This window comes from Dunckerocampus dactyliophorus, chromosome 19 (assembly GCF_027744805.1).
Source record: "Dunckerocampus dactyliophorus isolate RoL2022-P2 chromosome 19, RoL_Ddac_1.1, whole genome shotgun sequence".
NCBI lineage: Eukaryota > Metazoa > Chordata > Actinopteri > Syngnathiformes > Syngnathidae > Dunckerocampus > Dunckerocampus dactyliophorus.
The window spans coordinates 10006047-10023668 of NC_072837.1; the positions used below are offsets into that span (position 1 = coordinate 10006047).

Genomic DNA, 17622 nt, shown 5'->3' on the forward strand with positions numbered 1-17622 from the left:
TTTTTTTTTAGTTTGCTTGTTAAATTACACTTTTAAAAGGTTCCGTGGGCCGATAAAAAAACAGGTTGCTGGCCACAAATGGCCCCTGTGCCACACTTTGGACACCTTTGCTGTGAGCAAAAAGCCTTCACATGAGAAAAAAAATTGAAGGAAAACTTTCACAGTTAAAAATAATTCATGCTAAAGATGACTAAACAATGCATACACTCGAGGGACATTGCTATAGAAATGACACTTTCTATACCAGCTGTACACTGACTACTCTACAGCTTCATTTCTAGTGTTCTCCCTTGAAAAGATGAATACGTGGTTCCCATACGGGCAGTAATGAGCTGTCTCTTTTTATATTTTTAGAACACACAGAAAAGAGAAAGACATATGTGTTCATGTCTCACATGAGGATTGTGGATGATGGGCAAAATTCCCCAAAAAAGCGCATCGAAATTGAGCTTCAAAATGCAAAAAGGAGAAATGGGAGCGAAATGTTTTGAGTAAGCAATTTATTGCAAATAAGCATTAAAGGGTGTTCATCAGCTGATCAAAGGTTTAAGACCTCAGGCTTTACAAGCCAAAATCTTGGCAAAAATATGGATTGAATGTCAGGTATTCACACAAAAAAGGCAAAAAAGCTTTCTCTCTTTGAACGCGGTCGTATTGTTGAGCTGCATAAGCAAGGCCTCTGGCAGCGCGGGATTGCTCCTGAGGTTGGAACTTTTTCAAAGATCCTGAGGGTTATGGAACAAAAAAGTCAAGTGGTAAACCCAAAAAAATGTCACCGCCCCTGAGCTCGAAGACCCTCCTGGCTGTCCGTTGATCATCGCCCCAAATGAAGACTTTATTTCTATTTTAAGGGGGGGGGGGGGGTTTGGCTTTTTGAGCTATTTTCATCAACTGATGAACAGCCTATTTTATTTTAATGCTTGTTTGCAGTAAATTGCTTGCTCAATTTTGTCTCATTTCTTCTTTTTGCACTTTGAAGCTCTACTTAGAGTGTCCTTAAGTGTCCAACAGTGCAAAATTCTTGCAATTTTCAACTAGTCTTAAAATTTTGATCAGGAGAGAATTGCCATATACTGTATATAAATATTGTTCAATTTTGATGATTTCCATAAAAAATGTACAAAACGACCACCACCACTCTAGATCTAGGCTCTCATCTACTGTGGGACATCTACTTCTTGCCACTGTAATCTGTACAGCATCATAGAAATTATTATGAAAGAGTTAAGACGGTTTTAATGCATACGCTAAAATGTCATAGTGGGTCTTTTTGACATGTGATGCTCAGCTATGTTAATTCAAGTCTACATCCAGTAACCATGTTTGTCTCTGCCAAACCTCCGTCCAGTCCAAGCTGGGCTTTTATTTTTTCTCCTTTTAGTGATTCTGGGTGAAAGGCATCATCATGAAGTCGTCCAGGTCCAACTCGAGAGACATGAGCTCCTTCTGTCTCTCTATCTTTGACTTCAGTTGGCTGGTCGGTGGTGGCTTCCCCCAAACCTGAGACAGATAGATGGTAGACATCACTGAGGCCAATCTATAGAAAGACTGCATGGATTGACATACACTGACAATAGCCCCCATTCATTTTCCTTCTTCAGTTTTTCGCAAGAAAATTTCGAAGACAAGCACGTCAGATGAATACGCCTACCGTTTTGGCAACAAATGAGATATCCTGAGCGTTATTCTTCCCAGTCATGATATCAGTGTTGTGCTGGATGACACTTTTTGACTCCGCCTGAGAAATCTTCATTGCTGTTGCAGTCGCGCTGCCTGCATCTCCCGCAGCAGTAGCCTATATCGGGGACACCGAGATGATTACATTCATTTAATTACCACAGCTGAATTAATCTGGGGCTGTTATCGCAAGTCGCATACTTGCCTCAAGTGTAGTGTTGCTACTCTGACATTTTTAACATTAACATGCTAGTGAGGGAGCTGCAAAGCAGAAATTTTGGCAAGTCAGCAGTCTCTTCCGGAAACGAGGTATGAAAAAAAACAAGTAATAGTAGTAGTGATAAAACTTTAAGCAAACGTATTACTCAGAATAGTAAATATACAGTCGTCCCTCACCACTTAGTCAAAAACATGCATAATTAAGCAAATTTTATGTATTTGTTGGCCTAAATTAAGCATTTTCAAGCATAAAAATTGCTAAATGAAGTAAAATACAAATAAAAGGCATTCATAAGACTCATTCAAAGACGTTGGTGAAATATAGTATTCTACACTGGTCACTAGGTGTCAGTAATGTTACCATAATGTTTGATGAGGCACACAAAGACCAGATTTGATCACCCGAACAGCAGGCTTTTATTGCAGGTTTGGATTATCTAACAACAGCCACAATAATCCCTAATAAAAATCCCTCACAAAAACACGCGCTATTTTTAGGACTGTTACCCACGCAAAGCTGAAACTCAACTCTGAACCCCCAAAGTCACTTCCTGTCTGCCTCTGTCATTAAAGTTTTTTTCTACATGTCCACTTAGTTAACATTGCATTCACACAGCTATTTTGTTAAAACAACACAACTCCCATTTTTCATGAACTGAACACAAAGATGTCAAACGTTTTCTATGTACACAAACGGTCTAACGCTCCCAAATATCATTCACAAATATTGTTCACAAAGGGGTTGAGGCGTAGGGCTAAAAAGGTTGGAGGTTAGAGTTACAGATGTGCAAATATTGAAAGAGTCGTTCAAAACTCAAAACAAAAAGATTTTCACTAAATCGGGACTCACGGGTAGTTGCCTCTGCTGACTCCTCTTCTTAACTTCACTTACTCACCCCTGCTACCGCTAGCTAAATGAAAAAAGGACGTCAGGTAGTATGCCAGGGCGTGATTAAATGCGGCACAAGTCGGGAGAGGTGACGGGACTTTAAGGGTATGCGTTCTGTGACGGTTAATTCGACCGAAGTGAAGTGAGTTGTCTACCACAATCACACGTTTCTGTGCATTTCTGTGCGGACAGGTGGTCCGAGTGTATCAATTACCTGACTCACAACTTGTGCGAGTTTCTGCACTTGTCCTCTGTGATGGGTGACTCGAGTGAACAGAGTACCCGATTCACTACAGTGAGTGACTCATAAGAACTCTAGTCAGTTGAAGGATTCGAGACAGGATCGGGTTGGCGTTAGGTTTGGAGTTAGAACTAGGGTTTGGGGTTAGGTTAGGAGCTAGGGGTTAGGTTTGGAGAACCGGTAGGGTTTAGGGTAGGGTTTGGATTAGGGCAGCCATCAACAAATGGCGGACCTCGGTCTGGATATGGACCCAGTGATGGCACTTTACGGACCTGTGACCTATTAAAGTGAATGGGACATATAATAATAACATATAATCATGCTCGCGGACCAATCGCAGCTGCAGTTCGCGGGCATAATTACTTCAGATAATAGGGTTCCATGACATCAAGCGTGGTGACGTCACTCAAAATGAGCTAATGAAATAGTTTGTTTACTCTGCGAGATGTGAATGAGAGAACCATGGCTTGCTCGAAAGTAAGAAACGTTGATGGGGAAAAACAAACATTTAAAAGTGAATGGACGGACCAATATACTGGATGTTCATTCTTACAGAATCCAGTGCCAAACCGCTGTGTCGCTGTCTCCGAAACAAGCGCTGGTCAAAAGCGCAAATGTGACACGACATTACCTGACAAAACACAGATCATTTGAGGGGAAGTATCCACCTAAGTCTGACATGAGAGCGCCAAAAAAAAAAACGTTGCTCAGAGCCCAGTATGACAAATCTGCGAGAGCCCTAACACATTCATTTACAGCACAGCAACATGAAAATGAGTGCTCACTAAGGATTGTGTGAATATTGGAGCAAAACAAAAAGAGAATGAGTGCTTCTGCTGCAGAGATCTTACTCAAAGGTAAACAAAGAGAGGAATTGTGTGACAAAGTCAGGCAAATCCCAGTGTGACCTCCAACAATAAGAAATTCTAAAACTTTAAAAGGGCGTGCTGTTGCAGCTGTTAAAGAGGCACTTATAAAATTATTATTTAATCTTATTTTTTCAGAGAAACCGGTGCGGTTTTAGTTTAACTTAAAAATAAGCCTCTTGTGTTCACTCATTCAACAGTCAGTTTTTATTTATGTAGAATTTGGTCACGTTTTAAATGCAATTTAAGTGCCAAGATAATTGTGTTGTATTGAAACAATAGAGTGATGTGCAGGGGTTCATTACATTTGATATTCATATAAGCTAGTTTGTTTGATGCAATTTAGTGTAAAATAAGGTTCGGACTTTGCTGTGAAAAATTGCATAAAGGGACCTTACTCAATTTTAACTGAGGGCCCTGTCTTAGGGTGTTAACGTTTGTGACTAGATTGCTTTAAAATATATATTGCCAACAAAATAAAACAAGTACAAGGACAATACTTACCCATGATTTAAAAAAAAACAGGTTGCTGATCATAAAGTAAGCATACTCTATAAGCAACCTTGACAGGGGGAAAAAATAAAACACTGAAAGCAGCTGCAGGGGTGTCCAAAGTGCGCCTCGCAGGCCATTTGTGGCCCACAGCATGTTTTTTATTGGCCTGCGGCACATTGTAGAAATAAAATTTTGGGGAAAAATAAGAGCAAAAAGGCTAAATGTAAAGAGAAGCTGAAATGTTGATACCAACAACTAATAATAAAACAAAGCTTCACCTTTAAATATATAGATTTTTTTAGCCAAAATTAAAAAAAAAACATAAATATATCAATATCAAACTGGCCGCCCGCATCCTTTCATTTCTGCTGTGCGGCCCACGGTGAAAAAAGTTTGGACACCCCTGAAATAGAGTCAAAAAAGGCCAGACTATATAAATTCAGAAAAATTCCGATCAAGTGAAAGTCTCAGAAATTGTCATGACTGATCATGGGTGAAACGAGATGAGATGACAGAAAAAAGAGACTTTGACTAAAAAACAAGCAGTTGAACATAGTCAGAAGGAAACTAGAAAAAGTAAGAGGAACATCAAGCATTTCAAATCTGGGCTCTCTAAAGAAAATACCCCAAGGATAGTAATTAAATGAATGTACTGTATCATCCATTATCAGGCTCATGCGTGAGCTGAAGCTAATTCCAGCTGGCTTCGAGCAAGAGATGCGGTACACCCTGGACTGGTTGCCAGTCCATCACTCATTTCAATGCACTGGAAACATCTGCAACATCTTGGTTTCTCCTGCATGTTGCACCTACCACTGCTGTAACTCGTGCCTGTGGGTGGCGTAGACGGGACTCGTGTGACGAGCCTGCTGTTCTTTCACTCCTGTGCACTCCTCTGCACCAGTATTGCATCTGCACCTTATATTTGCAAATCTACTACGTCTTTCTTTCTTTTATAACATTCCTGTTATTGAGGACACAGCACCACCTGCACTTTAAAAACCTTAATAAAATCAATAGGTTACTGGAAATGCAAATAGAACTGGCTGTAACACTCCACTTTGCCTCCAATTAGCTGACCAATTGTAACCTGATCCCGTTATAAGGGATGGGTTTCTGACAAGGGTGAGATGATACTTGGTAAAAATGTACATTTATTTGAATTAAGGTGAAGTTCAGTTCAAATAAATGTATTGTGTAACACAGCTGGCAGTTGACCAAGATGAAAAAAGAGATGAGAGAGGGAAACGTCATTGGCAGGTACCATTAGGACAGTGAGGGTGAATGAGGTCCAAGAACAGCAGATGGATGGAGAATTATCCCTAACACACAAATAGAACACAGAGAAAGTGTAAAGTTACAGAGTTTTAATACTGTTAGTTGAGATTTCTGGTAAAGAGTTCAAGGGTGTTACTTGGGTACCTTGGCTTTTTTAGGTTTGGCACCCTTTCCTTTGTTTTTTGGCTTCGGCAAGGCCTCGACTTTCTCTTTGACCAGTTGATATATCGCACCGTCAGCGAAGGCAATGGCAACGTCCAGGCAGTTTTGCTCTGCATGGGAGTGAAATATTAGTTAACGTTGCATTCAAGCTGAACACAAAGACGTAAAACTTTTTCCATGTACACAAAAGACTGATCTAGTGGGCATTCAAAATTCATCCACCTCACACGTGTGTCATATCAAGATTCTATGAGAAAGCAGGATTATTGCACAGGTGTGCCTTAGGCTGGCCACAATAAAAGGCCACTTGAAAATGTGCAGTTTAATTGTATTGGTGGAGTCCCGGGGGGGGGGGTCTAAAAATAATCCAGCATCTGACGTGACCACCACTTGCCTCGAATACCCATATATGTCAATCCAGAGCTTCCCAAACATGCTCAGTGGGTGACATGTCACTAGGGTTGGGCATCAAGTCTTGAGCATGAATGGGAACTGGGACTAACGTTCCAATTTCCAGGGATTGTTATATATTTTTTATTTTAATACTTAGTTCCGATGCCCAGTCTGCTGACTGGCCGGGCTCTAGACCATTTTTTCGGGCTGCTGAAGGCCCAGTTCCTGGCTGCACTTCCCCATCTCCCCTGGAGCTTCTCTGGGTGTGCGCCAGCGAAACCACCACCACTTTTCCGGCTGCATAAAGCCCCTTCCTCCACTGCACTTTCCCAATTTCATGGAACTTCGCTGGCCGTGCTGCAGGCAGAACACCACGCCGTTCTGGCCCCGGCTCCGCACTCCATTCCCGGGCTACTGGAAGCTTCATTTTCACCCTTGACACTTCCCCACCTTCCATGGAACCTCACTGGGCATGCTTCAGGCAGAACACCTCTCTGTTCTGGCCGGGCTCTGTGTCACCGTGTCACCCTTTACACTTCCCGACCTTCCATGGAGCTTGTTTTTACAAGCCATTGAAGATGTACGTTGTATAATCATTCCGTGCACTTCCGATCACAACTGTAACTAAAACTATTTCTATTGCCCGGGTAGGAGTCTGACCTTTCTTGTTCTCCACCAGGAGATTGGCACCAGCGTTGATGAAGTACTCAACACAATCTAGATGAGTGCTCTGGATGGCAACCATGAGGGGTGTGGTCCCAGTGATGGTCTGAGCATCTATGTTGGCTCCTGCATTCAATAGAAGTTCCAGAAGTTCCACTTGGCCAGCTTGAGCAGCATGGTGGAGCGCCGTCCAGCAGAACTGGTCACAAATATCCACCGTCGCCCTGCTCGGAACAGTACATGCCATCATCATGACTATATCTGAACATCATTAAACTAGAACGGAAGAACCAGCAAGTTGACTTCCGAGGGAAATTTGAAATGTTCACATTTAGTTGCTGTCAACTTTGATGAAAATAAATGAAACCAAGGCATTGGTAGGAAAATACACAAACATTGAAGCGCTATAATACACTACTCACAAAAAGTTAGGGACTGTTGAATGTAACTCTGTTCAATATTGCGGTACTTTTTGCACAACTAGTCTGTGGAAGCCTGCCACAAATAAATTCAGATTGCCACAAATAGATTTCATAAACACATTATAATGGGACTGTCTGAGTAGCTTCAGTGTTTAGTGTTGCCAAATCGCCTACTTTGTTACGTATTCAGACCTCTATAGATTTTCAAAGAAGTGGTACTTATTGGCCACTTTTGGAGACTCTAAACATGAAAGCGCATATCGCTCTTCTAAACGAGCAGCGGGTGCTACCATCTAAACACACTCCAAGGTGGCTCTGTCTTGCTTGTGACATACAAAAAGAAGCAACAGAACAAAGTACATTTGCATTTCTAAACATATGGAAAACACTGGTTCACCTGTAAAGGTAATAGTGCATTTTAGGTTCAACCTGATGTTTCACCCAGAAGCGAAACATCTCTAACTTTTTGTGAGTGGCGCATGTTAAAATTGCAGTACTTTTCGGTAACCAGAGCTATGCGCTGCAAGTGCAAACCACAAAATATTTTCGATCAATTACATATATTCTACTAATTCCACTCTATTTCATACAAATTTGGCAATTGCAAATAAGAAATGTTCCTCACCTCTTGCCCAGGAGGTACTTAGCTACCTCACAGTTACCAGTGGCACAGGCAACCATCAGCGGGGTCTTGTAAAACGGATCTTGAATATCCACAGGAATCCTGTGACTAAAAGCGACTTCCAAAGCCTCAATATCTCCGCTCTTCACAAGGTAGTTGATATTGACATAGATCTTGTCTGGCTTCTCCGTGTACCATGCGGTGTCATTAACTACGGGATGATGTGGTGGAGGTTCTTGTTCCATTAGGCGGGCGTCTTCCATACTGTATGTCTCAATCATGTATTCTGGTGGGCCTCCATCTGATCGGCGAGGCTTGAGTTCCGGTGGGAGGGTGCAAACAGGCAAAGGGAGGACAAATTTTGGTTTCTTCTTTCCCTTCCCTCCCTTCCCACCTTTCTTCTTCTTGGGGACGTATGAGAGGAGGAGATATGGCTTCTTGATGTAGCTGGCACCTTTGATGAAATCGCTGATTTTGATACATTGTTCTCTTCCAGTCTGATGTAATGAGAAGACCGTCTCCAACTGCTCTTGGGTGACCGGAGCACCCAATGTTTCTAAAACGGACAGAAATATGTCTTTGTAAACCGCATCGCTCTCAAAGGCTTCTCGCAGATCGGCCTCGTTTTCGTTAGACCAGTCATGGAGGGTCAGGGCCCACACTTCTGTCAAGCAAGTCTCGTCAGTGTTCTCCTTTCCCCTCTGCTGCTCCGCTTTCCTCAACTCCTTCACGGCCCCTTTGTGACCCCCGTCTTTAGCAATCTGGCGTGGCAGCAAACCATCGCAGTTCTTCACCTTGGCGTTGCAGCCTGATCAAAAAAGTACAAGATTATGATGTATTTTTGTTTGTCAACCTAATTACTTCTGCCAGGTGTACGTGCAAGAACCTCCTTTCACAATTTTTGATGAGGTTTGACAGTGAAAATAAGTTTTCCTGGTATTTAGCCCAGCCAACAGTTTTTTTATACAGTGGAACCATGGTTAGCATCATTAATTCGTTTCAAAATGGACGTTAAACGAATACATTTTTCCCATAAGAAAGAATGTAAATCCAATTCATCCGTTCCAGAAAGCCAAAAATGTTATCAGAAAACACGCTTTATAGTTTTACAATTGGTTTTACACACTTAAAACAATTGGAAATGCATATTAATATATACAAATGATGAATGAAAGGGATAAATAAACATTTAAGGTTACTTGTACCTTCACTGAAGATGTAATTGTTCCCCAAAGACACAGCGAGATCAACCACCACCATCTTCCTGCTTTGACATGAGTTGTTTCTTGAATTCAATAGCGTTTCTCATCTCAATAACCAAAAAAAGTTGCAAGTACCAGCATTTTGACAAAGACGGTGAAAAACACTGTGTTGAATTCAAGAAATAACTCATGGGAACAACAACAAGGTGCGGCTGGTTGATCTCGCTGCCGCATCATGTCTTTGGGAACAGTCACATCTTCAATGAAGGCAAAAGTGCCCTGAAATCTTCATTTATCCCTTTCATTTGTCATTTATATGCATTTAAAATTATTGTATGTTAACATTACTGAGAGTCAGCCGCTGATGACATCATAGACGGGCAACGTAGATTGCCATTTCGTTAGCTAGCTAATAGGATGCTAAGAAGGAAGGATGTTTTTGTGATAACAAATACATTAAGAGCATTGTATTAATAACACGACAAGACGAGCGCCATATTGTACGCTAACCAATTGTGGTGTTAATTATCGATGCTAACCAAAATACATGCTAACCGGCGTGGATGCTAACCGAGGTTCCACTGTACAAAACAAATTCTAGGACCCATCACTTCTATGCTGCAATTTCCATGACTTTTGTGGACAAATTGCAGTATTATTTGGAGTAGCTCAGATTATTTTATATATAAAGTGGAACCTCGTTTTTAGTACGCCCTGGTTATCGTACCGCCAAACAGTGCGCCTGACAAACTGAGTTCTGTGAAGAATGGATAGTGGCTCTTTGCACAGGTGAACTAACGGCAAACTAAAACTCTGTCCAATATTGGAACATTTTCAGCAACACACACAAGTATGAGTCTTATTTATGTCTTAGATGGTTTATTGTCTGTTATTATGTCAACTATATTGGTTACTAAGAGTGGAAATGTGACTATAGGGGTGTTATTTCATGTCTAGAGAACTCTAATAACGTTAAAAACCGAGAAGGTCATAAACAGGTTTTCTATGCTCTAACTATGAAAATCCACCCATCCATGTTCTATGCCGTGCGTTCTCACGAGGGTCGCACAGGGTATGCTGGAGACCATCCCAGTGGAATTTGGCCGAGAGGCAACAACTACTCCCACATTCATACCTATGGACAATTTAGAGTCTCCAATTAACCTAACATGCATGTTTTTGGAATGTGGGAGGAAACCGGAGTACCCGGAGAAAACCCATGCATGCACGGGGAGAACATGCAAACTCCACACAAAGATGCCCAAACAGAGATTCGAACCCAGAGCTTGGATTCAGCAGCCTCTTCCCTCGACCACGCCTACTCTGTTGAGATTGGTCACGCAGTCGAGGGTCAGTGTGCACACACTAGCCAAACATACCGTGCTCTAAGTGTTAAGTGGGCGGCACAGTACGCTTGGCCTGGTGTGAGTAGCAGTATTATGGCTTGAGTTACCTCTCTGAGCCAGGAACTTGCAGCAGTTGACGTCGCCCGTTTTAGCTGCGAAGTGGAGGGCCGTGTACTCCTCCACGTTGATAATGTTCATTTCTGCTGAGAATGCTGACAGCAACACAATCACCTGGAAAAAAGACATAGTTGTCAATGTCAAAGAACACTGGACCTGATTCACCAATGTGTTAGTAAGAATTTCCATAAATGTGTTGGGTGTCTGAGCAGCTTTTTCACCTCAAAAAAGCCCCCCATGGCAGCATAGTGCACTGCTGACAGGCGTTTCTCATCTAAGGCGTTGGGGTTTCCGCCCCTTTTCAGAATGTCTCTGACAAGCTCCAGGGAACCAGCCTTGGCCGCCTCCATCAACGCTGTCACCCCTGTTTGCTAAGGAGAAGATATTTCATCTCAATCTCTCATCTGAGTGTAGACACCATCCCCCCACCTCCAACTAAATAATAACCTGATCAGTCGCATTGGGGTCGGCCCCTTTAGCCAGCATCATGTGACACATGGGAGCACACTCTTTGGCGTGTTGACACATCAGCTGAAAGACGTGAGTCCCCTGTGACGACACGTTGTTGACGTCTGCCTGGAAGTCTAGCACCACCTGCAGGCAACGTGTGTGTCGCTTCGTTGGGTAGATGCAGTAGAACAGAACCCCTACAGGGAGAAAGGGAGAAAGATGGTCAGTGCACTGCCTTTGTAGGAGGTCATTTAAATATTTTTGTGGGAATATCTGACCCAGTTATTTGATTCAACTAATTGATTCAACTCGACTCATTTACTTGAACAAGCCTACCGGTACTCCCAAATCAAACAACCACACAAAGCACACAGAATACAGAGTATGCATACATTTATTTGTGGCGGCCCTCCACAATTCAATGTGGCCCATCACAGAAAGATTTGGCCCTACCTTTTATTTGTTTTGTTTTTTTCAAATTTGGCGCTATCTGGTTGGCGCTATCTGCTCACTCTTGCTCGCAATCACATTATACTAGGACTGGGTGGCTTGTCGTTACAACTCCACCCAATAGATGGCATTGGAATGCTGCATAGTCGGAGACACTTTAGTAGAGCTGCAACGATTAATCGATGATTAACTGATTATCCAATTAATCGACAACTATTTAGGTAATCGATTCATCGCTTCATTTCAAAATGTACTGTAAATATCCCGATTTCAGCCTTGCAAATGTGACTATTTTTCCATTCCGTTAGTCATCCATGAAAGCAGATCTATTATCTTTGTGTTTTGGGCAAAATAAGATAGTGACGCAAAAAGCTTTGACTTTGGAAAAAAAGAGCAATCGACATTTTTGCCTCTTTTTGATATCTGCGACGCAAACCAATGCAGCGATGTGTGCGTAGAGCGTGCGCAAGAACATTCCCACGCAAAGTATTATCCGCTTGGACTTGTGCAGAGGAAAACACGTACGTTTATGCACAACTCCTACCATGCGTACGCAAAACAAACTTAGCGGTAGAACAGTGAAACTACAAAAAGCTATGGCTGGGCCTGTCCAGCCCAGGCCATATCATTTTGCTACATGCTTCATTTGACCATTAAAAAATGTTATGTCTAGAGGTCTCTAATAATGTTAATATCTAAAGAGGTAAACAGGTTTTCTATGCTCCAACTATGAAAATATTCCACTTATAAATAAGAAATCCTGCTTTGTGGAAATTCATGTATTACGGTTGGGTCTGGAACAAATTAGCAACGATAAATGTAAATCTACCATAAATCTACAGTATGTAAGGGGATTAAATGCTTATTTCCCCCCACTGTATATATACAAATACACTACCAGTCTAGAACACCCTCATTTTTCCAGTTATTTATTGAAATTTAAGTCATTCAAATCCAATGAATAGCTTGAAATGGTACAAAAGTAAGTGGTGAGGTGCCAGAGGTTAAAAAAAGAAAGGTAAGGTTACCCAAAACTGAAAAATAATGTGTATTCCAGAATGACACAAAAAGGCCTGTTTCAGGGACCACAAAATGGGTCAACAATACAATTTAAAGCTGCTGTGGCAGAGATGGAGGTTGATCAAGCCTTGGCAGTTGGTGCAACTAATCCCTACAGGGGTTCCAAGTTCTGGAGTACTTACTACCTCCTCTGTTTGCATAAAAACAGTGAACACCATTGCACTGGAGAAAGCAATTTGTTGCTACAAAAATGGCAAGAAAAAAGGGAATTGACAATGGATAAGAGACAGACCATCTTAACACTTAACAATGTAGTTTTTTCCTCCAGAGATATTGGAGTGTTCTAAAACTTTTGACTGTTAGTGTCCATTAAAACAGCCTGTTCATGTAGTCCCAGTCCAAACTGTAATACAATGCAGACAAATAGAGGACAGACACTTGCCTTGAAGGGGAACAAGCCTGCTATCAAGTTACTCAATATCACAGGAGAGGTTCACCAGTAGAGGTTGATCTGTAATTACATCTACCCACACACACTTTTGGCTGCCTTCTCTATGCCTCTCTCCTTCAAGCTGACATTTGCTCGCCGACTCTCAAAGTGTGCAATTTTCAGGCGTCATTAATAACGACTGACTGAGTAATTAATGTGATGGAATATAAATGGTCCCATAAAGGGCTTCAGGCTCACTAATTGGAACTGTCGGGAGTCACCGCAACCTCATCAATATCAAAAGAGAAGCACCTTGCATTCCGATGAGGTGCTTTTTGAAACAAGTCAATTTATCTCATTTAAGATGGAAAATTCCTTTAGGGAAACTGATCTTTTCAGATCAAGCTCAAATTAAAATGCAGCAGAGCAACCAAAGCCAATCTCTCCCGACACTGGACACCTAATTTGGCCACCAACACAATAACAATAACTGTATCATGTATGATTTTTCGATTTTCTTTATGAGAAGCATTTTGGTTACCTCTGTTGTTAGTTACTAAGCATCCACGGCATGGACTGATTGGAACACAAATAGGTAATCAGACTCTAGTGTGTCCATGGTTTGCAGTAATCTACCATTTCCTGGAGCTTTTTCTATGTGGACTCATGTCTAGTCTCTCTAGAGCAGTGGTTCTCAACTGGTTTGGCTGCAGGACCCACCATCGCCCATCAATGACAAGTGGTGACCCAAATTGTAGACATTTTTCAGCTCAAACTTCTCAAATATCGCATATTTAAAAGGGACTGTTTGCAACACAACAAGAGCTGCAGCGGCGACACGGTTTTGCTCTTTATGGCACGCTCTTCTCCAGCAGATATCTGCAGCTGTGTGTCAGATGGATGGCACGTTAAGTCCCCATTTAACATGTCCTTCCCCTTCCTGCTCAAGATTGACAAAATCGCCCATAAACACGGCACGCCCCTTGTTCCAGTGTAGCAAGCAAGTAGCACAGAAAACAACAGGAGGGGCAATCACGGAAATTGGGTCGTTACGTTATTATTTTTTGCCCAAGCAAAAACCCTTGACCCACTGAAAATGGCTCTGTGACCCACTTTTGGGTCACAACACCCTACTTGATAAAGTGTTTATGTTTTAGTTTTAGACTACACAAATCTCAATGTCCAGAAGGTGTCAATAATGCAGACAAAAACATTCTGACGCTGCAAAATTGCAAATTTGTCGCGCATTAACTCAACATACTGTATGTCCTGATGCTTCTTTTGAAGACAACAAAATGAAAAATGTAATGATTACAATAGCATGGACCTCGTCCTGGCTGCTCAGTACAAAATGCGTCAAGGAACAATAGGGCAATTTGAAAATGTGTTTATTGGCAACTTTCATTGCACAGCGGTCAACTTATTTTACACTTGCATAACAGTTTCAGTAACAATTGCTTTAAAATCAGTTTCCCGTGCATTCATTTACTTGTGATGGGGCGCCACAAATAAATTTGGACCGCCACAAGTACAGTTGCTGTTACCTGTACGCATTCGCTCATAAACACGCACCTGGTCTGCCAGAGAATAAAGAGGACAAAGCAGGGAGGTTTGGTGATGCCAATTTAGTGACTCTATGTCGCTACATTTAGCGAGTACTCAGACCCCTTGAGATACTCTTTTCCAAAAAAGCAACTACAGTCGTCCCCTGCCACTTTGCGGTTCGAATTTTAGGGCTTCACTCTATCACGGTTTTACAAAAATATATTAATTAATGAATCATGCTGTTTCGTGGTTGAATATGACCTATTATTAGTAAAAAATATGCATATTTACACAAATGTTAAGTTTTTTTGCCTAAATTTGGCATTTTCAATCATAAAAATGGCTAAATGAATAAAAATACAAATATAAGGCATTCAGGAGATGCTTTCAAAGACGTTGGAGTAGTATTCTACACTGGTCACTGGGTGTCAGTAATGTAACTGTAATGTTCACCAGACTTGATCGCCGGAACAACAGGCTTTTTATTGCAGGTTTAAATGATCTCATAACAGGCAAGATAATCCCTGATAAAAACCCCAAATAAAAACACGGGCTACTGTTGAGACCGTAACACACGGCAAGCTGAAACTCAACTCTAAACCCCCGACCTCACTCCCTGTCTGCCACCCACTCTGCTCCCCGAGGGAACACATTTAGAGCAACACACACGAGCACATTTGTTATTTATGTCTTAAATGGCTTGTTTTCTCTTATTTTGTCTACTATATTGGGAATTATGAATGTAAAGTTGAATGGATTCATTGATTTTATTTGAACAAATGGGCCTAAATCAGAAAAATAGCATGACTGGTTGCATTGTATCTATAATGAATCACAATACCCCCACCTTCCGGACATGCACCTGTGTTCTGTACAGTAGGAAGAAGTTACTGGTGGTACTCACCTTTACCCTCATTATCTTGGATACTCATATTAGCCTCATTGTGTGCCAACATTTTCAGGATGTCCTCATTACCCAGTTCAGCAGCTAACATGACCGGGGTGTGGCCCCTCTTATTCTGGATGTCAGGATGGGCTCTCAATGACAGGAGAAATCGGACCAGATCTGAGGAGGAGTCGGAGATAGGGTGCTATAATGGACTTAGATGTATTGATATGAGCACTCGATGACTTATGATACAAGACAGTTCAGTTCCTCATAGTACAATGAGATGTATTACCTGTGTAATACATTATTTTTACTACTAACACCCATAAAGATGTGTTGTAATGTACCGAACGCAACCAAACTGTAAAGGCTGCAAACTGTATGTGTGACAAAGCAAGGAAAAGGTCAGCACCCTGATTGTTGGCTGCAACCGCCATGTGAAGCGCCCCGGTTCCCTTCTGTGGCTCTGTGAGATTAATGAGGTTTTGTACCCCAAGGTTGACCATCTTCTCAATTTGTGCCTGATCATTCTCATGGATGTACTGCAACAGGCGGTATATCTGAAGCACCTGCAGGCGGTTGTCCACCTCCCTGCCGGTCATAACTGCGTGGAATACAGGTGACTGGAAATAACAAGCAGAAGGTCACAAGTTGGTGAACATTGAATATAATCAATCCATCATTCTCATAGCTAAAATATATGATACAAATGATGACACATTGTGGGGTTTATGTTGTTAATGTTAGACCCCTGAGGTCACATTCAGTGTGAATATCCAAGTAGAAAGTGGTCTTCGGCAAGACATTCTCATTTATGAATTCAAAGATCAGTAGGACTATGGTGCTATTAAGAACATATTGTATCGGCATCATGCATTAGCATTGTGCATTACCTCAATTTAAGTAGCACTTACATATTAAAATAAGTACAACTGATCCACTTGTATAGTAGCATTGTGGCTTATTCTACAACACAATTCGTGCATCAGAACTTGTATATTTGTAAAGTTGTGGAATTCACATTTTAATGGGTGTGTTTACTTATTAAACATGCATTTTTTTTATTCATAGGGTTACACGCACGCTCACGTTACGCACTAAGGTGACGTCATGTTCAATAGCCTGTATGACACTGTTGTAGATAACGACGGTGGTGTGACGTCATCGCTGCGCGACCGACAAAAAATCTGGGGCTAAATGCCTTGTATTAAGTTTAAAAAAATTGGGCATTCTACTGATGCCATGTATACTAATTTACTACCGAGCTACTCGTGAGAGTGTTTAAATTGTAAGCATAAATTCCAATATCGACATAAAGTAACTAAGGTAGGTGTCAATCACGACTGCACCCACCAGCTATGGCACCCACCTGGGACAGGCACGCGCCCAGCAATGCTACCCAGCGTTGACTTCCGGACTTTGTTCCTCGAGAAACTTAACTTCTTTGCTTGTCTATCCAGTCTACATGGACATCTCTAGTGAGGAACATCAGTCGGCTCTCTCCCATTACTATTTCAAAGCGCCATCCGGCTTTGTGTCTGCTGGACAACGGAGTAATCACTCTGAGCTCCATGGCAACCAAACGCGCCAAATCCCGGCAGTGTAGGATGGTGCTTTCAGGGGTTGGTGCTATGCTCGATAATTACAAATGTCACCTTTGTACAGTATATCCGTTATCTATGTTACATGACAACACCATGCTAAAATGTTAGCAGAGTGCACAACCAAATAAAAATAAACAAAAAGTTTTTAAAAACACAGATGTACACGCGTTACAAGATCCATAAACATTCTGAAACGCCACTTAGTGTATTTCTGATAGCAGAAATAATGTACTGCGACTGTGTAGAGTAATACTCCTTGTAATGATGCCCTCCACCCCCACCCCCACCCGCATGCCTAAGCAACTTAGCTAGGATTACAGGTTCTTCGTCCATGACCGCAAGAACAGAGCTCAACTTACCTGCTCTTGATCTGCACTTTGTTTGCACGAGTTTCATGCTATTTAATCATAGCTACAATTAGGTCTGAAAATGTGTACATGTGCCCTGCGATTGGCTGGCGACCAGCCAAGGGTGTACCCCGCCCCGCCTCTGGGATAGGCTCTAGCATTACCCCCGCGACCCTAATGAGGACAATTTTTAGGCATAGAAAATGGATGAATGAACGAGGTCTGATAATGTGCATTAGTCAAAGTGCATCTATTGCTTGCACTGCAATCATCAGTCTATCTGTACTTCGGCCAT

The 17622-nt window shown here is 41.8% G+C and overlaps 1 protein-coding gene across 3 annotated transcripts; it reads right to left on the reverse strand.

Moving 5' to 3' along the window:
- Positions 1-947: 947 nt before the first annotated feature.
- On the reverse strand, positions 948-17086 carry ankef1a (ankyrin repeat and EF-hand domain containing 1a). Of its 3 annotated transcripts, none has more exons than XR_008567069.1 (11): positions 16746-17086; positions 15789-15999; positions 15392-15553; positions 11040-11239; positions 10814-10963; positions 10583-10706; positions 7931-8735; positions 6881-7107; positions 5810-5937; positions 5652-5709; positions 948-1500 (listed from the first exon to the last, which is right to left on the reverse strand). XR_008567069.1 is itself a non-coding variant. In XM_054762757.1 (11 exons), exons 2-11 carry the CDS (start codon positions 15976-15978, stop codon positions 1378-1380), a joined length of 2253 nt encoding a protein of 750 aa, XP_054618732.1. In that variant the 5' UTR covers positions 15979-15999; positions 16746-17086; the 3' UTR covers positions 948-1377. The 3 variants fall into 3 exon arrangements, 1 of the variants encoding a protein (XP_054618732.1); XM_054762757.1 differs by lacking the exon at positions 5652-5709 and adding an exon at positions 1652-1795; XR_008567068.1 differs by lacking the exon at positions 948-1500 and adding an exon at positions 1656-1795.
- Between the last annotated feature and the right edge of the window lie 536 nt (positions 17087-17622).